We start from the raw sequence: 19,982 nt of genomic DNA, 5'->3' as shown, positions 1-19,982 counted from the left end.
CGGGAGGCAGAGCCAGGGCGGATCTCTGTGAGTTCGAGGCCAGCCTGGGCTACCAAGTGAGTTCCAGGAAAGGCGCAAAGCTACACAGAGAAACCCTGTCTCGAAAAAACCAAAAAAAAAAAATATATATATATATATATATATATATATATTTACTTTTTACCAAATATATATTAGATTTTTTTTTTAAATCATAATATAAAAACAAACCACAAACTTAAAGGTTGTGGGGAGGATTCTTTTCTAGTCTCAGAATGGTGAGGGCCTTTTTAATAGAGACTTTTCCTGTTTAGTTGTTTTGCTTGTGTCTTTGCATGTACCATGTGTGCGGCTGGTGCCCACAGAGGCCAGAAGGAGGTATTGGATCCCCTGCAACTGGAGCTACAGGTTGTGTATGGGTGCTGGGAATCGAACCCAGGTCCTCGTGAGTGCAGTCAGTGCTATTAATCACTGAGCCATCTCTCCAGCCCCCTGGTGATGGCTCTCTTAATACAATATCAAAGATTGTACTAAGTGAGCATTATAACCGATGATGTAGCTATATTAAATGACGTGATAATGAATTAGGATAAGCAAGACTTAGAGCACACAGCAAACTTGAGTGCTTTGTGGATGGAGTGTAAATTGGTCCTCTTCTGGGGCTTGCTCGCAGTCTGTTCCCAAACCACAGCTTTGTTCTGACATCAGGAGCCTAGAAATTGATCCTCAGCATCGTTGAGTTTCAGTATTGCCCCGGTAGAGGTAAATTGGGAACAACTGAGATGTGCAACCTTTGAAAAGATTGACAAGTATTAATGTGTTCACTTTAAAAGAGGTTCAGAATAGATTGTTTGTGTATACAGTGGTGTACACATTCCATGGAGTGAGTGTGTGTGTGTGTGTGGTGTGTGTGTGTGTGTGTGTGTGTGTGTAGATCAGAGGACAACTTACAGGAGTTGGTTCTCTCCTCCCATCATGTAGGTCCCAAGGATCTCAAACACCTATATCCTCAGAACCATCTTGTGAAGCCCAGTTGGCTGATTTCTGAGGCAGGGTCTCACCACATAGCCCCAAATTAGTTTGGAACTGGTAGCCTCCCACCTCAGCCAACCTAAGCGCTGGGATGACACCCACCACACCCAGCTTTGCGCTCTTGCAGAGGACCTGAGTTCAGTTCTGGCAGCTCACAACCAACTATAACTCCAGCTCCAAGGAATCTGATGCCATCTTCTGGCCTCAACAGGCACCGCACTTACATGCACATACCCACACATAAATACATGGTTAAAAAATAAGATATTTTTAAAAAGTAGTTTCAAAGCAAATGTTTAATGTAGCCTGTAAACTCACATTGTGTGTATGTGTGGGCACACACGTATATGCACACTCCCACACGAATGGTATCTGAATGTTAGTGACCATTCCTGTATGCTCATGAAATTGGAAATGCCAATTTTGATCATTTCTATGGTATTTTATTTTATTTGTGTATTTATTTAGGGCTCCTAGAGCCTTATGCATGCTTCTCACTGAGCTACATTCCCAGGCCTTGTTGATTCATAAGTAGCACATTTTTTTTATTTCAGAAAAAAAATAAAACACAGACATAAGTAGATTAATAGAGCTCCACTTTTATTTTGAAGCTTCTGAGTCCATCTGAGGGCCTGCATTGTGCTACTGTGCTGCCCACACAGGCCCAATTAGCCATACAGAGGCCTCAGCTGTGTGTCCCCAGGGCACTGCAGCCGCACTTACCCCCTGGACCTCAGCAGAGGCCCTGAAGTCAGAGAGGAACCCAGGGGTGACTGGAGGACGCAGCTCCCCAGGATCCTGGTGACATGTTGCCTAGACAGGGAGCCTCAGAGCACACTGGAGAGGTAGCTGGAGAAGGAACAAGCAGAAGGCCAGAGGAGGAAGGGCAGCCGGAAACCCCGGCAGTGTGGCAGTGTCCCGGGTGGCTCGGAAGGGATGCGGGGTGGAGGCAGGAATAAGGAAAGAGGGGGACATCTTTTGTCGTCTTTAGTGTGCTGGGGACAGGCAATCCCAGAGCTTCAGCCATGCCAAAGCAAGAGCTCCTGGCTGAGGTTACACATTTGACTCCTGGATTCTGAGGAGAGCCTGTTTGTCCTGGATGTCAGAGTCCACAGGGTTTGTAGTCATTCGCTGAAAATTCCACTTTGGCTGGGCACGGTGGTGCACGCCTTTAATCCTCAGCACTCGGGAGGCAGAGGCAGGTGATCTCTTGTGAGTTTGAGGCCAGCCTGGTCTACAGAACAAATTCTAGGCCAAAAAGGTTATATAGTGAGACCCTGTCTCAAAACAAGAAATTAATCAATCAGTTAAAAATAGTGAGTGCTGTATGGCTAGTATTTGGGAAATGTCTGAATATCTGTATTTTAAAAAGACAGAAAATTCTGCTTTGGACCAAGTGCTGCTGGGATTTTGTTTACTTAAGTGTATTCATTATGGGGGACTCTCAGTCGTTGTTAGAATGGAGTCCAATATAAATTCCCATGGAAAATGGTAAATGTACAAGATAAGTGGAGTGAATACAAAATGAAGGGAAAACCAGAGCAGTATTGTACACTACGTCCAGCACAAAGCTGGGAGCAGAGTGCCTGTTCCTCTCTCTGGCTTAAAATGGGCAAGCTTTGGAAAGCTTAATTTATTTAATTGTTGTCTATATCTTATTTATTTATTTAACTCAAATTATTTACTTACGTGTTTCTCCTATGATGGGAATCGAGCCTGGAGCTTCACACATGCTAAGGCAGGGCTGACTACAGAGGCACAACCCAGCATTTATTTATTTATTGTTTAATTACTTTTTATCTTGAGGCAGGATCTCACAAAGTTCCCCAAGCTAGCATTGGTATCTTTCCCCTCCCCCTCCCCTCCCCCCTCTTCCCCCTTTACCTCTCCCACTCTGTCTCTCTCCAGCTAAGACAGGCTTTATGGTCTCAGCCTCCAAGTAGCTGGGATTATAGGCCTGCAGCACCAAGCCCAGCCAGGCACGTGACCCTAAAGGTGTGCTAGCCCAGAACTAACACTTGCTCTTTAGTGTAGGAGTACACTGCCCAGCTATCCACCTACAGTGAGGACAGTCTCCTAGTCTATCCACAGTTGATGGGGAGGAAATCACAGCTGTGAAAGGAGGCATTACCTCACTTCCTATGTGTCTGTCCTCAGTTTCCCTGCTCCTAAGCAGCAGCTGTTTCTAGAAGTTATGTCCCCTGCAGAGTGAACTGTTTGGCAGGGATCTGGACTCTGAGCCCTCCTGTGTGCCTTGCCCACAGGCCTTTGAGGACATCTACCTGGAGGAGCGGAAGACCATCAGGGTTCTGCTGGAGTATGCTGACAAGATGTTCACCTATGTGTTTGTGTTGGAGATGCTGCTCAAGTGGGTGGCCTATGGCTTCAAGAAGTACTTCACCAATGCCTGGTGCTGGCTGGACTTCCTAATTGTGGATGTGAGTGGACACATGAAGGGGACCCAAGAGGCAGGGGCTCATGGGTGTGCAAGGGATGGAAGGACAGGGCCAGGCAGAACCACCATGCAGAAGTGGGGTGCTCAATCCAGGCAGAAATCATCATGCAGAAGTGTGGGTGTTCAGCTGCATTGTGTGGCAGGTGAGCAGAAGGAAGCCAAGTGTCTGAAGCCTAGACTTTTGTCAGGGAGGAAGAGGGCAGCTGAGAGGGGAGGCCTGCCTCAGAGCAGGATCTGTAGGAGACAGTCAGGAGCAGAGATCTGTTCAGGCAGGGTCCTGGGCCAGAATCAACAGTGAGCATGCTGTCAGAGTGACCAGAGGGAAGAGGTGAACAGACACACCTCTGCGGACCCCAAGGGTGGACCACAGCGACTTAGGTCCCCTAAACTGAGGATCAGCAGAGAGTCTCCATGCCCACTCGGATTGTGAGAGAATGTCAATTAGACTTAGGTGCAGAAACCACTGGGAGATTGAGACGGGCATCTTGTGTGAACAGGAGGAAGCCTGAACTGAGGCTTCATGGACCGTCAGACCATTGGGAGACCTTGTCTGCCCAGGATGTGTCCTAGGATGGCGAGTGTAAGGAATGAGCATGTTCTCTGAGCTCTCAGTTGGCAGATGGAGTGGGAAGCCCTTTCCCTGAACTTCCTGGACTCCAGGGCACTGCAGGATGAGTTTAGGACAAATGGGTCAAGTTGGGGGGGAGAGAGCTTGGGGGAGACAATGCTCAGAGTGAAGAGCAGCCCCGAATCTACTTTCAGTGAGGGAAGAGGGACTTGGGAGCCCAGGTGTTTGTGCATCCCTGGGAAGTGGGGTTCGGGAACCCAGGAGTGTGTGTGTCCCCAAGAAATGGAGCTCAGGAGCCCAGGTGTTTGTGCATCCCTGGGAATGGGGGCTTGGGAGCCCATGTGTGTGTGCGTCCCCAGGAAGAAGGGCTCAGGTGCCCGGGTATGTGTGCATCCTTGGAAAGGGTTCCACAGGAAATAATGGGTATCAGGATCTGCAGCCACGTTCCAGAAAGTATGAATTTGTTGGTGGCCCTTGGGCTTGGCCCTGGGGTTTGCACGCCAGCAGGGACTGACTTGTAGGTGAAGAGGCTCAGATGTGAGAGACTTAGTCAGGTGTGCTAAGTCCTCACACCTGACTCAGGCAGAGAAGGAACCCAGCCCCAGTATTCTTAGCCAAGGCATAGCTGAGCCACCACCAAGGCAATGTGGGATGGAGAATATAGGGAGACCCTTGGGTGTCCCACGTAACCTTTTGCGGTTACCCCTCAAGTGGCCTCAGGTGGTCCCAGGCCTCAGGTGGTCTCACCCTCAGGTGGTCCCAGGCCTCAGGTGGTCCTAGGCCCACATTCAAGGATTATGATAAGTCTGGAAGTCTCAACCCACCTAGAGGCAAAGTGACAGCAGACAATAAAGTAATAGAAATTAGGCGGTTGGGGCTGGCGAGGTGGCTCAGTAGGAAAAGGCCACCAAGCTTGATGACCTGAGTTCAACCCTCCAACCCTGTATGATGGAAGAACCAACTCCTACAAGCTGTCCTCTAATCTCTAAACATGCACCATCATGCACGCATGCGCGCACACGCACACACGCACACACAATAAGTAAATGTAGATGATGTTTTTAAATACACATTAGCTGAGTATGAGAGTACAGCCTATAATTCCAGACTCAGGAGACTGAGGCAGGAGGATTATTATGGGTTCCGAGCCAGCCAGGGCTATATAACAAAAACTGGACTCAGAAAGGAGAGAGAGAGAGAGAGAGAGAGAGAGAGAGAGAGAGAGAAAGAGAGGGAGAGGGAGAGGGGGAGGGAGGGAGGGAGGGAGGGAGGGAGAGAGAGAGAGAGAGAGAGAGAGAGAGAGAGAGAGAGAGAGAGAGAGAGAGAGAGAGATCAATTCAGTATTACGTTGGAGTGAATTGCATGGAGAAAAGAAACCGGGGAAGGGCAAAGTATTAGAAGTGCAGGAACCGGATGTAGGGCAGAGGGAAGATGTAAGCCACACCTTTAAATAACCTAGCAGGAATGGGACCCCTGAGGTGGCTTGAGGAGAGCTGACTCTGTAGGTGTCTGTCAGAACATTCCAAGCACTATGCCTGCCATCTCCGAGAAACCACTCCAGAGTGGCTGGGCAGAGGGAGCGGGAACAGGAAAAGGCACATAAGGCCTTTGCAAAAACTTGGGCTTTTATTTAGGATGAAAAGGGGACTAGCCAGGCCTCTTCCTCAGTACCCCTTGGCCACCCCCACCACCCAGTGCTTCCCAACTTAGGAGAAAGCTCTAGGGCTATGGCTCCTAGGCACAGTCCTTCCCAGCCAGGCCTCCGCAGCACCAGGGTAAAAGGCAGGGGTCCAGGAAAGACACCATTTCCAGACTGCGGTCACAGAGAGTAGAGACCTTTGGCATGGCGGGGTACACGGAGGGGAGTGCTAGGGGAGAGGGAGGGAGCAGACAGTAGCTGCTCCGGTGCAGCCTGTCCCTGCCTAGGTCCTCAGAAGATGTCCGAATGTCACAAAGTCCAGCTTAAGGGACGTGCCCCATGACTGGTGCTCGTATGCAGCCCAGGCCTGCCCTTTCTTCCCCAAAATAGACTTCCTTGGGAGAGGAGAGGAGAGGACCAACTCAAAATCGTACTTAGAAGCCCAGGCGCTCTCTGCTCAGCCACACAGACAGAATAGGAACAGAGTAGAAACAACATATCCCAGGGCCGGGGTTAGTGGTTGGGACATGCATATAGCCAGCTCTCTAAGGGCCTGTAGACAGGACAGTCTTGGCTTGCCCCAGCCCTTCAAGGCTCCGGGAAGCCTGGCTGTCCTGCCTGAGATGAGCTGAGAGCCTGCGGCCTGTCTCTGGAGCTGACCCCGGCTTCCCTCCACCCCCTTCTCTGCAGGTCTCGCTGATCAGCCTTGTGGCCAACACCTTAGGCTTTGCCGAGATGGGTCCCATCAAGTCACTGAGGACACTGCGTGCACTACGACCCCTGAGGGCCTTGTCACGATTTGAGGGCATGAGGGTAAGTGGAGCTTCCACCATCCTAGCAGGTGGAGGAGGCGGGGACACACCCACACCCCCTGACCAGGAGGCCTGAAGCCGGGATGGTCTCCCTGCTGAATTTGAGGAGTGTGGTCTGGAATCTCTCTCTGCAAAGGGTTCTTCCAGCTCTCACCTTCAGGAGGGAACTCACCGGAGCACAATCTCACCAACACCAGGCCCATGGGCACCAGGGCCCTCTACTTCTGCCTTCCACGGGGGCCCAGCTCCTCCTGTGCCACTCTGCAGGCTGGCCTGAAGTTCCTCACCTTCCCATGTCCTTATGTGATGGAGAAGGGCAGTGTAGCAAGGCCAAGGAAGGTGGTGTGAAGTAGGCTGTGTTCTCACCTTCAGGTGACAGTTTGCCGAGCATAAGTTCATGGCTTAGCAAATGCCTTTGTGATTCCACAGACATTTAGGGGGTGCCACATTTTACCAAAGAATGTGAGCATGTAAGGCAAATTTTAATGTTGTTTTTAAAATTGTGTGTGTGTGTGTGTGTGTGTGTGTGTGTGTGTGTGTGTGTGTTACACTCATGAGCATGGGGCCCATGTGCCATGGCACGCCTGTGGAGATCAGAAAACAACTTTCAGGAATTGGTTGTGTCCATCCACCCTGGGTTCTGAGGACCTTTATCGGCTGGACCATCTCTGCAGCCCTATTTCTTTTTTAAAATAATAATTTTAGTTAGCATACAAAGTAACAGATTTCTTCATGACATTTTTATATATACTAGTTCCCGTAGGTGCCCCCACCTCCCCTCTCCCTGCCCCCACCCCTGCTTGACCCCTTCTGTCCCCTTCCCATTTTCATATCGTGTGTGTCTGTTACCCTCCCCACACCTCTCCCTCATGGGCCCCTTTCCAGGTCTCTACCCACACTCACTCCCACACAGACAGACATATATAAAAACTAGAAGCTGGATCCACATGAGAGAGAACAAACAGTATTTGCCTGTCTGAGCTGGGTTACCTCACTTCATGTTTTCTAGTTCCATCCATTTTTATGAGACGAATTTTAAAGCCCCCAAGAAAAACAACTGTGAGGGAGGGGATGTGGGTCTAACAGAGCATTTGCCTCCATGTGTATAGCCCTGGGTTTGACACCTGCCCCAGCCCTGAAAAAGAATTAGCTATGATAGGCAGCAAGAAGAAAGACTCCCATGCACGTGTGTGTGTGTGTGTGTGTGTGTGTGTGTGTGTGTGTGTGTGTGTCTGTGTTCCCCTGCCCCAGCAGGTCCCATCACACAGCTCATCATTTGGTTGATGGCTTTGAACTTTGCCCACACCACCAATTCATCACACTGCTTAGTCCTGGCAGGAACCCACCCACAAGGGAGTAATCAGACCAGCATTAGATGTCTCTTTGGGAGCCAAGGACACTTGATTCCAGAGGGACACAGTGATGCTAGGTGCCAGGAATGCCTCTGATGTGGCTGCTGGCTGCAGTGCCAGCCAAGGGCAAACTCCTGAGGTTTCTGCATGGTGCATGGTGCCCTAGGGAGCTGGGTTTCCCACCTGCTCCAGGGATGGCTTTAGCATGCCATCCCCCATCTTGACTTTGGACCCTCTGTGCCACAACAGAATCCACCCCAGCTTCACCCCCATCAGTGTGGTCAATAGCTTCCTGGTTTCCCAGATATATCTGTCAGGAAGCCACCTTCGGGGCTCAGAAGGAGTATAAGGAGTCAGACAGCACCATCTGCAGACGTAGCAGGGGTCCCCTGGGTATACTTGGGGGAACCATCCTCTCCCGGTAGCAGCAACCCTAAAATAAACCAGAAGTTTAGCACAGAGAGCACAAGGACCAGCAGGCCTGCCTGACACAGGACCTAAAGCCTTCAGCTGTGTCTAAGCCTGCCCTACCCACTGGACTCCCGGCAGCCTCAACCAGCAGATAACCCATTTTATGAAAATTGAGGTTTTCAGATCATAGCTGAAGGCAAAAGAGAGCTGGAAGGGAAAAGACTGGTGTGCTCTGGAGTTACCTTAGCACTTAGGGCATAGATGAAAAGGTCTCTTGATTCTCTATGACTCCCCTCACTTGCCACCAGAGCTCTAGCCGTGGAGTCAACCTCCCTCATGCCTGGAAGCTCCCCACTCCCACAGCCACGGGTGGCCAGAAAGTCCAGTCAGTGGGGGGACGTCTTGAAAAGAGCATATGTTCTCGGCAACCCCGAGAACTGAGTTCACTCTCTGTCCATGAGGTGGTGGTCAACGCACTGGTGGGTGCCATCCCCTCCATCATGAACGTCCTCCTCGTCTGCCTCATCTTCTGGCTCATCTTCAGCATCATGGGCGTGAACCTCTTCGCTGGGAAGTTTGGTAGGTGCATCAACCAGACGGAGGGGGACCTGCCTCTGAACTACACCATCGTGAACAACAAGAGTGAATGTGAGTCCTTCAACGTGACTGGAGAACTGTACTGGACCAAGGTGAAAGTCAACTTTGACAACGTGGGGGCTGGGTACCTGGCCCTTCTGCAGGTGGTGAGTATGGGAGAGCAAGGATCCCCTTCTTCCATTGGTGCATCAGAAATATGTCCCTCACATACGCCTGGTGTGGGCAGGAGCAAGCCAGTGGGGTCATGCTGGTCCCTGAAGTAGGGTCACAGAGCCCAAAGAGGCTAGAATTTCCTGGGGATGTAGCTCCTTGGGAAGTTCCCAGAGTCTCAGTTCTATATTGAGTATACACTGTCCAAAGTGTATGGCATGGGGATCAAGCCAGCACTAGACAGGACCAACTCCCCAGCCATCAGTCAAATGGACCTCTTTAGGTGGCACAGGGTAGATACAAGACTGTTGACTCCCCAGGGACTGAACTGTTAGTAAATTGTGATTGACCAATTTTATATCTTGGGCTGTTTAAAAGAATACGTTTGAGATGGGGACATAACGGAGTGCTTGCCTAACGTGCGCAAGGCCCTGGATTCCTGGTCCCCGCCCTACCCTCGAAAGGAGCATGTCTGCTTCCATCTTTGATGTGCAGGTTCTCTTGATTGTCCGTTTACTTTATGAGCAGGATGGTGTAGAGATTATAACCCCACAGGGCTGGGGAGATGGCGCTGTAAATAAAATGCTTGCCACACAAGCTTGAGGGTCTGAGTTCAGATCCAGGCACATACATCAAAAGCCAGGTGTGATGGCGAATGCCTGTAAACACAACTCTGGGAGGTGGAGACAGGAGGATTCCTGGGGTTTGCTGGCCAGCCAGTCTAGCCACTGAGCTCCAAGTTCACTGAAAGACTGTCTCAAAAATGAAAGGGCTGTGCAGTGGCTGCCCTGTGCTATGCCTGCACCATGTGAATTCTGTAATACTGTGGCTCTCGACTCTCTCTCTTCCCAGAGGTCACAGCATGGTGGTGGGACTAGGTCGTGGTGGGAATATTTACATCAGAGAATTTGGCAAATATGTTAGGGATTTTTCTATCCTTCTGGAAAAGAAGTTGCTACTAGCCACTCGCCAACACAGCAAAAAGGATCCTGTCGTTACAGGCAGGACACAGCTGGCCAGATCAGCCCTGGGGTCAGTCTTTGAACAAGGCCACCGTCTGGATCCTGTGCTGTGTTAGAATCTGAAGTGTGTGTGTTTTGAGGAGTGGACCTTTTCCTGGCCTTACCAGTCCCGAGGCCTCCATTGAGAAGCCTAGCATGGCCTTCTTGGGGTTTCCACTCAGTGTCTACTCCATCCCTAGCTCCTGCAAAGGCCTTTCCCTGGGCCACTCAGCCTTTTGGACACTACTGAATGGGTCGGCTGGGGCCTTCTTGCTTCTTGTAGGAGGCTGTTTCCAGCCTTCATTGAGATGGGAGTTCTCTGTAGCTGAAGCAGAGTGCCAAGTCTGATGACCTCCATGTTCTCTCCCTCACAGGCGACATTTAAAGGCTGGATGGACATCATGTATGCAGCTGTGGATTCCAGAGGGGTAGGTTGCCACTAGCTTCTCCCAGCAAAACCAGCATGTGAGGCTTCTGGTCTCACGGCAGGAAGAGCAGGATGTGCTCAGGACAGCCTCAGGTTCAGCATCCTGGGGATGCTCAGGCCTGGCCCTGCAGCAAAGCAATGTGGTCTTTCATGGAGTCCCCAAATTCCCAAACATGTTTCAAGTCCAACCCACTGTGGATTATTCATCCTCACTCAGGAGAATGGGGAAGGGAATGGGGTGGGGGGGAGGGAGGCAGCCGAGATGTAGATGAGTTTCTCCTTGTCCTTGTGCCTCACCCAGTCATACTGCTGACTGAGGCAAGACTGAGAGATGAGTCAGTGTAACCCAGTCTCTCATTGGCCCAGGGACTGGATACACACTAATATGGGGTCACCCCTTAGTGTGGCATGCCAGATGTCCTAGCCTGCCTCCATCATCTCCACACACCCCTACCGTCCACCTCTGGCTACCACTTACCTCTACCTACCCACCTCCACTCTAATCACAACCATTCAGAGTCGCATACACCTAGAATGGTGCCAATCCTCTGGACACACACACACACCATGGCCCCCACTGCAGCCCCATCCTGCCTGTGTGACAACCCTGTCTGATTTTTCCCCGCAGTATGAGGAGCAACCACAGTGGGAATACAACCTCTACATGTACATCTACTTTGTCGTTTTCATCATCTTTGGCTCCTTCTTCACCCTGAACCTCTTTATTGGTGTCATTATTGATAACTTCAACCAACAGAAGAAAAAGATACGTAGAGTATTGGCTCCACCTGGGAGGGGTGCAGGGGGGGACTGGGTGCTAGAGGCCCCTGTCACACCTGCTCTCTTGGGAATCAGCCTCTTTCTTTATTCTGATGAAATACAGTGGGGAGGGTGTGGACATGGCCATGAAGAACAGAAGGGACTTTGGTGGGTCTCTGCCTTCCCCCATCTAGCTCAGAGATTCAAGGGTGAGAATTTGGATTATAAACCTGATCTGTGGCCTAGAGTTATGGGTAAGGCTGTGCAGAGGCCCAAGGAGACACACCGGAGAGGCCATGATTAAGCTGTAGCCAAACCAAGTGAGATGCTCAGAGAGATGCCTCTGTCTGGCTGACTGAGCCAAGGGCGAGGGTCAAGTGGACACTGGACCTGCAGGCCACAAAACCGTAAGGATTTCCCAGGGAACAGGAACAGGGAGGGACCCTGGAAAGGCAGATTTGGGGTGCAATCTCTCCAAATACACCCACTTTTTGGGACAGAAAGTTATGAAGTGGTTGAGCCTGGCACCTTCACTCAGGAGGCAAGATCCTGAGAACCCCAAATTTATGCTAGTGCTGTCTTTCTATACTTAGGGGGTCAGGACATCTTCATGACAGAGGAGCAGAAGAAGTACTACAATGCCATGAAGAAGCTGGGCTCCAAGAAGCCCCAGAAGCCCATCCCACGGCCCCTGGTGAGCTAGGCTCCCTGGCAGAGTGGGGGAGGGTCTTCTCAGGAGTCCTGGGATCCTCCCTCGAAGCTCTGGAGTCTTCAGCCCAGCTGAGAGGCACTCTCAGAGTCTCACCCACAAAGTCTGAGCCTCACATAGATGGTGGGGACGGCATGAGGAGGCAGAGACGTCCAGGACACACTACACACTCACGGGAACTCAGCGGCTTCCCTCCTTCCTTTCAGGGGGCCAGGTTCTTTCCAGGGAGTGTAGTGAGCTTGTACATCCCTACCCCCACTCACAGTCCCATCCTCAGAACATTGGTAATCAGAGAACTGTTCCCCTTGTGAGCAGAGCCGGGGTGGGTCCTGGGCTCTCGGCTAGCCTGACTCCGTGGCTCCATCAAGCCCTTCTCAGAAAAGCAGGATGAGGAATTGAGTCGTGTGTAATTTCAGCACTTGGGAGGCAGAAGCAGGAAGATCACTGTGAGTTCAATACCAGCCAGGATTACATATTGAGACCCTGTCCTAAAAACAAACAAGCAAAAAAAAAAAAAAAAGAATGGGGGAATATTCAAATTAGGTGAGATGTCCCTAAACCACCAGCCAATTGGAGAGGCCCAATATTTCAAACCTTCCATCTGATTCCTCCCTTCTCACCCTGTCCTCTCCTAAATTAGGGGTGTGTGTGTGTGTGTGTGTGTGTGTGTGTGTGTGTGTGTGTGTAAGAGAAAGGACATACTTTGAATCCTATCTCTTCCTTCAAATAATCTGGGCTCATTTACAATTAAAGAGACATAGAGTAGCTGTCGAGATGGCTCAGTGATTAAGACCATGTGCTGTTCTTGCAGAGGACCTGAGTTCAGTTCCCAGCACCCACATGAGGCAGTTCACAGCTGCCTGCAACTCCAGCTCCAGGGGTCCAATAACATTTTTTGTATTCCACAGACACCTGCACTCATGTGTACATACCTACATGCAGGCACACAAATATACACATTTGAAAAATAAAATGTTCTCTAAACATATAAGATAATTTTATTCAGTAGAACAAATAATATCCATTTCATAAAAAGCATGAAGAAAATCTGTTAATCTGAAGGCAAATACAAGTGCTAGGATTGAAGTTTAAATTTGACCTTGAACCTCCAGGATGTAAGATGAAAGAGCAGGACAGTGGATGGTGTGCTGAAACCCAGGATAAAAGTCTACCTGAAGGTCCTCCTGAAGTCTACCAGGACGGCCTGGTGGAAGAGGGAGCCTCAGGGCTGGGCCAGTTCCTGGAGGGGATGGGCTATCAGGCAGGAGGGCCAGCTGGTCTACCTCCATGGTTTCCTCCTCCACATGTGCCATGCAGTGGGGGGTGAGGGCCGTAGTCTCCCAGAGGGTGGTGAGCAGGATGCGAGTTGTCTGGGCTGACTGGCAGCAGAGTCTCCTGGGGTCCCTGTTGCACTGAGCCCCCATCTCTTCTTCTAGAACAAGTACCAGGGCTTCATATTCGACATTGTGACCAAGCAGGCCTTCGACGTCACCATCATGTTCCTCATCTGTTTAAACATGGTGACCATGATGGTGGAGACAGACGACCAGAGCCCTGAGAAGGTCAACATCTTAGCCAAGATCAACCTGCTCTTCGTGGGCATCTTCACAGGCGAGTGTATTGTCAAGATGGCTGCCCTGCGCCACTATTACTTCACCAACAGCTGGAACATCTTCGACTTCGTGGTTGTCATCCTCTCCATCGTGGGTGGGTATGCAAGTGGGCGGGACTGAAATCCTGCCCGGGCCCTAATCCAGCCCTGTGTTCTCTGCTCATGTCTAGGTTCTCTCACCTTCTTTCTCTGTATCCCTCACCTCCCCCGCCCCCCCATATTCCTCATTTCTCCCTTCCCTCTTCTCTCTCTCTCTTTCTCTCTCTCTCTCTCTCTCTCTCTCTCTCTCTCTCTCTCTCTCTCTCTCTCTCACACACACACACACACACACACACACACTCACACTAGCACAGACCTACACATCACTCTAAAAAGAACTTGTCTGGGAGGGCCCATTCAAGCCAAAGTGGTCAACCTGAAGAGAGCCCAATACCCCATCCTGACCCCACCCTCCCTGGGACTCAGCTCTGTGGCTATTCAGAAAATGTCAAGAGGCAGATTGCCTGATAGTGTAGAAGACATAAATCATTCCTGAGAATGGAAAATCCTACAATCCAACTTGTGTGCTAGGTTCTTGCAGAATTACTGCCTCCTGCAATTCACCTGAGGAGGGACAACACAGGACAAGAGCTTAACACAGACACAGTCCCCACCACGTCTGTTCAGTCCCGGAACCCAAATTCCTATGACAGCTTTATTGAGATGTGATTCATGTACTGTAAAATTCACAGAAGGTTAACTTAAAATTCACTTGACAGTGAACATTCTGTGGATCTCAATACCATTAGGCATTGCTTCACACGAGGGATATGTTCTGAAAAATGTGTCCTTATGCAATTTCATCATTGTCTGAGCGTCACAGAATTTGTCTAACACAAAGACAGCTACAAGGTCACTGGGCAGTACGATCCTGTAGGGCCATCGTCACACTGCTCTGCCGTTGGCTTGATGATGGTTATGTGGAACGTGACTGGATTGTCACCAGACTGAGCAACCATTGCCACTGTGCAATGCTAGCACACCCCCAGGAGAGACTCTGCCCACTGGTATCCCTCTCCATGTCTGCTCTCCCTCAGCCCCTGGCAACCACTAATCTAAAATATTCAAGAACTGTCAAGCCATTTCCCAAAGTGGTCGCACCATTTTGCATACTCCATTGGTGATCAGAACTTCCACCAACCCACCTCCTCGCCAGCACACGGCCTGGCTCTCTAGGCTGGTTACAGCCGCCCTGAGGACAGTGCTGCCTCAGTGGTGGTTCGGTTGCTAATGCCCCGGTGGCTAATGAACCTGAATGTCTTTTCCTCTGCTTGCTAGCCATTTCTTTATCTCCCGTAGAGAAAAGCTGTACAAAACTTTTGTTCATTTTAAAAATTAGAGTATTTTATCTTTTTTATTGTTGAGTTGCAAGAGCACTTTATCTATTCAGGATTCTAGTCCCTTATCAAACACACAAATCAAAAATATTCCCTCCTTTTCTGTTTTTTTTTTCCCCTGTCTTTGTGATATCTATTGAAGCACAGGTGTTGCCATTTGTTTGCTTTAATTTCAGTGAAATCTAATGTTGAGCCTGTATATTTTCCTTTGTTGCTGTACTTAGAGCCCAGTCCTTGACCCCACGCCCATTCCTGTGAGTACACATCTGCCTTTGCCTTTCTGCCCAAAACGTCATCTACCTCTGTGAAGCTAAACAGAGGTTAGGGCAGGAACTCCTGCTGTGGCAGTGGTGGGCAGGCATGTAGAACATGAAGTAGGCTCAGAAATGCCCCAAGGCCCCAGGTGGAGGAAGGTCTGCCCTGTGCCTCATGGGGCCGGAGGGCAATGTAGGAGATGCAGTATGTCAGCTAGAGTGGACCATGAAACCTTGGAGGCTTTGGGAGGCGCAGCATGTACCTCTAAATCACCTGCTGACCCTGGTGCTGGACTGAGCCAGGGTGTGGCTAAGAGCAGCCATGGAGCCAGGGGTCCTGGTTTCATCCCAGCTTGTCACTTGGGTCGGTGACCTTCCTTTGGTTCCATCTTCCGGGAGGAAGATGATGCTCGTGGCTCCCTTTCCCAGAGTGCTGGGAGGCTAATGAAATGAAGGCTGTGAAGGGCATGACCCAGTGCTCCTGACACATGCCAGCCATCAGCGTTATGATACGGAGCCAGGAGAGGTCCTTACACCCCCAAGAGGCAAGTTTACTTCTCGCTTTCTTCTGTAATATACCTGTGCTCTTAGAGATCCAAAGGTGGAAAAGTCCTGGAGCTGAAGGATGATAGGAACCATCACAGAGACACTGAGCTTGCTTGTGTGGATAGCACTGATCCTACGCCAATGTGTCCTGACCCTTAGGATGCACCTGCAGTGTCTGAATTTGTGAAGAAGAAATGGGTGAGGGGTAGAGCTGGGATTTTACATCTCCAACAAGCCTCCAGGAGCGCCCTGGGTTGCTGGTCCTCAGAACATTCTTTGAGTAGTGAGGAGCTGGAAGCTTTGAGCTCTGGTTCCTGCTGGGCTGCTGGGGTGCTGAGTGAGTACTCTCTGGCCTCAGAACCCATGTAATGGTGTGCTAGCATACCTCCATTGTACAGGTGCATCCTTACAAGCAGAAGAACAGCACTGAGAAGACATTTAGCAAAATATAGGTCTTTTCATCTCCTGGGTCACAGAGGCAAGAGGAGGCCAAGTCCTAGAATGTCCCATTGACCTGGTTGGTCATCCTAGAAGGGCCTTCTCCTATACAGACACACTTGCCCTTAGTGAGCCTGGCCTGGAAGGAGGGTGGAGGTGCCATGGTGACCACAATCTTGCTTGTTTCCCTTAGGCACTGTCCTCTCTGACATCATCCAGAAGTACTTTTTCTCCCCAACGCTCTTCCGGGTCATCCGTCTGGCCAGAATCGGCCGCATCCTCAGGCTGATCCGAGGAGCCAAGGGGATCCGAACACTGCTCTTTGCCCTCATGATGTCCCTGCCTGCCCTCTTCAACATCGGCCTCCTGCTCTTCCTCGTCATGTTCATCTACTCCATCTTCGGCATGGCCAACTTTGCTTATGTCAAGTGGGAAGCTGGCATTGACGACATGTTCAACTTCCAGACCTTCGCCAACAGCATGCTGTGCCTTTTCCAGATCACCACATCAGCCGGCTGGGATGGCCTCCTCAGCCCCATCCTCAACACAGGCCCCCCATACTGTGACCCCAACCTACCCAACAGCAATGGCTCCCGGGGGAACTGTGGGAGCCCAGCAGTGGGCATCCTCTTCTTTACCACCTACATCATCATCTCCTTCCTCATCGTGGTCAACATGTACATCGCCATCATCCTTGAGAACTTCAGTGTGGCCACAGAGGAGAGCACAGAGCCCCTGAGTGAGGACGACTTTGACATGTTCTATGAGATCTGGGAGAAATTCGACCCAGAGGCCACCCAGTTCATTGAGTATTTGGCCCTGTCTGACTTCGCAGATGCCTTGTCTGAACCACTCCGTATCGCCAAGCCCAACCAGATAAGCCTCATCAACATGGACTTGCCCATGGTGAGCGGGGATCGTATCCACTGTATGGATATCCTGTTTGCCTTCACCAAGAGGGTGCTCGGGGAGTCTGGAGAAATGGATGCTCTGAAGATCCAGATGGAGGAGAAGTTCATGGCAGCCAATCCTTCCAAGATCTCCTACGAGCCCATCACCACCACCCTCCGACGAAAGCATGAGGAAGTATCAGCCACGGTCATCCAGCGGGCCTTCCGGAGGCACCTGCTACAACGGTCAGTGAAGCATGCTTCCTTCCTCTTCCGCCAGCAAGCGGGCAGTGGCCTCTCTGATGAGGATGCTCCTGAACGAGAGGGTCTCATTGCCTACATGATGAATGAGAACTTCTCCCGGCGCAGTGGTCCACCCTCCAGCTCGTCCATCTCCTCCACATCCTTTCCCCCATCCTACGACAGCGTCACGAGAGCCACCAGCGACAACCTCCCAGTGCGAGCATCTGACTATAGCCGTAGTGAAGATCTTGTAGACTTCCCTCCATCTCCAGATAGGGACCGAGAATCGATAGTGTGAGCCCGTCCACCGCTGGCCGTGGCATACCCTGTTGTATCGTGACAAACCTGAGTGCAGTTAAAACCAGTGTCGGCTGAGGCCTTCCTGGCTTTGGGCTTCGGAGGTGACAGATGAGCCTTGATTTGGAGGAACCACAAGGCAGAGTTCTGTGTCTGCGTTGAAGCCAGAAGCAGCTGGAGGAACCCCTATTGGTAGAGGCCTGTCCCTGGAGGCCTGGCATGCCCTAGGAGCATGTCTGGCCAGGCTCTGAACAGCAACTCTGCCCCAGCCTCTGAGGTGGAATGGAAAACACACTGTACATGTTATGAACAGGCTTTCATAGATTTATTATATTTGATATTTTTTTACTTGAGCAAAGAACATCTTTTTCCATGAACATCTGCAGCAGTTCACACTGCCTCTTCTTAACCCTGAACAAGACTGTCAATTGAGCTGCCGGAACTCTGCTCTCAAAGCTAAGTGGGATCCAGTGTGGCTTCCTCAGGCCTCATGCCCAAAGGAGGAACCAGGAAGGCCTAAGCCCTTCACACACACACACACACACACACACACTTGACACACCGGGGCCAGACAGAGGCCATAGGGGCCCAGGATCCCCTCAGGCAAGTGTGGTGAGCTGCTCCAAGGGAGACAGGTTTTCTTCCTGGTCCCAAAGCGTGAGGTTCTTCCAGTGGCGCTCACTCTGCACCCGAGTTGCCCCAGGATTTCATTTTCCTTTTTATTCAGGCTTCACTGGAGTCAGTGCTATGAAAATTAAAAGCTCCCGGACGAGCAGCCTAGGTCTCAGACGGATTCTGCTCTTTCTCCCTCTCCCGTAAGAGTATTAATGTTGGAACCCAAGGGTATGGGGGGCCAGCGCCACTCACAGCCAGGCACTGGCTTGCTCAGGGCTGTGGCAGGCCCTTTCGACAAGCCAAGGGAAGAGAAGGCTTTTCCACGTGGGCTGTTGAACGGTGGCCAGCCATGGCAGCTGCACAGTCCACCAAGGAAGTGGTCTCCGTTTCCCAGGTTCCCCTGGGGTTTCTCTGCCTCTGACCGTATGTGGAGAGGATTCCCTTCGGGGCTCCAACTCCTCTTCAGACACTGTGGAAGTGGGAGGGGGAGCAGCCTGGCCTTGCCTAGAGAAAGGCCCTGGATGGTCCCACCTGGTTCTGTGCCCTGGGAGGGGACAAGCCATTTATCCCATTAGGGAAGGAGGCAGTGTGGCATGGAGACCCAGCACATGGTCTGGAGTTGTCCGGACGCAGGATCCCTGAGGGCAGGAGTCTGACCATCCCAGGAGTCTTCCGAGAAGGCTTTTTCAGGGAAAAATGATTTTACTAGTCCAATTATCCCCATGACCTCTTCAGCTGCTGACAATCCTATTTAGCATATGCAAATCTTTTTAATGTAGAGAGCTGCTGAGGGGACGGACGAGATTGGCTAGTGGAGCCTGAGCAGGCAGGGGCTTGGCTGCCCAGGTCTAGCTCTCCAGCAGAGCCACCCTCGGCTGGGGGCACCCACCTCACAGGCCACCTCAGTCTCACTGCCCACTGCAGGCTGGCTGCTCCTACCTACCTCGCCGAGTCGTCGGAGGGCTGGACGCTCATGGCAGTGCTGAAGAGGGGCGCTGTGGGCGAGTCAAGTATTATATTTCTTTTTATCACCTCAGTTCCCTTGGTGGCAACCGGCCCCAACCCCACCGGCCCTGACCCCACCAGCCCCTGGAGACTTATCCAGTGTCCCCATTGAGTCCAGTGTGGGGAGCTTGGTTTTAACTGTCCTGGTGACGCTTCTCTGAGTGGAAATCTTATTTTTGTAGATCTGTGCTTTGCTCTCAAGGCTTGGAGAGATGTGTGTCCCTCCCTGGCACTCACGTCAGGCTGCATAGGCAGGAACGTGGCCTGGGGCTGGCAGGGCTGCCATCCCAGCTGGCCGGAAGGACACTGGGGTTTCAAGTGTGTGGATAGCCTCAGGGCCTTAAGACAGGTGCCTGGGGCTGGCCGCAGACAGGACGACCAAGGGCAGGAGCCAGCTAGCCCCAACTCCTTGGCTCGGCATGGTCTCTTTTTCCAGAACTGCACAGTGATGTGCAGGAGGGGATAAGAAAATAGACAGAAGGAGGGGGGGACATGAATATATGTCAGGTGTTGTCTGAAATCAATGAGCACTTCTCACCAAGCTTCGTGTATAAATGAAATACATTATTTTTCAAACAAACTAATAAATGGCTTACATGACCTGGTCTGGGCTCTGTTCTTGGGCTGAGGTGTAACATGGGCACCGAGGAAGGGCCAGGACAGCAGAGGCTGGAGGAACTGTGAGGAGGCCTGAGCAGGTCTGGAGACTGGTGTTGGCAGTGGTGGTGCTCAGGACTCAAGAATGACTTCAGGTTGTTCCCGTGGAGACTGGCCAGAGGCAAGGGTCCAGCCAGCACAAGTGGGGTGCACATGGG

At 51.2% G+C, this 19,982-nt stretch overlaps 1 protein-coding gene across 7 annotated transcripts in view; it reads left to right on the top strand.

The window, feature by feature from the left end:
- The window catches only part of Scn5a (sodium voltage-gated channel alpha subunit 5), an 80,790-nt gene extending 61,018 nt beyond the window's left edge, over positions 1-19,772 (top strand). For 4 of the 7 annotated variants that reach the window (XM_059268885.1, XM_059268883.1, XM_059268886.1 and 1 more), the window contains exons 20-27: positions 3,276-3,449; positions 6,364-6,486; positions 8,710-8,991; positions 10,371-10,424; positions 11,052-11,189; positions 11,772-11,876; positions 13,328-13,598; positions 16,311-19,772. In XM_059268885.1, the coding sequence (XP_059124868.1) occupies positions 3,276-3,449; positions 6,364-6,486; positions 8,710-8,991; positions 10,371-10,424; positions 11,052-11,189; positions 11,772-11,876; positions 13,328-13,598; positions 16,311-17,548 (2,385 nt within the window). In that variant the 3' untranslated portion in view covers positions 17,549-19,772. The remainder of the gene's footprint in view (positions 1-3,275; positions 3,450-6,363; positions 6,487-8,709; positions 8,992-10,370; positions 10,425-11,051; positions 11,190-11,771; positions 11,877-13,327; positions 13,599-16,310) is intronic. The other 3 variants (XM_059268889.1, XM_059268888.1, XM_059268890.1) reach the window with 2 other exon arrangements.
- The last annotated feature ends 210 nt before the right edge of the window (positions 19,773-19,982 follow it).

Source organism: Peromyscus eremicus, chromosome 7, assembly GCF_949786415.1.
Source record: "Peromyscus eremicus chromosome 7, PerEre_H2_v1, whole genome shotgun sequence".
NCBI classification, from domain to species: domain Eukaryota; kingdom Metazoa; phylum Chordata; class Mammalia; order Rodentia; family Cricetidae; genus Peromyscus; species Peromyscus eremicus.
Note: the sequence above shows the minus strand (reverse complement) of the source record. Positions and strands in the feature narration are given on the sequence as shown.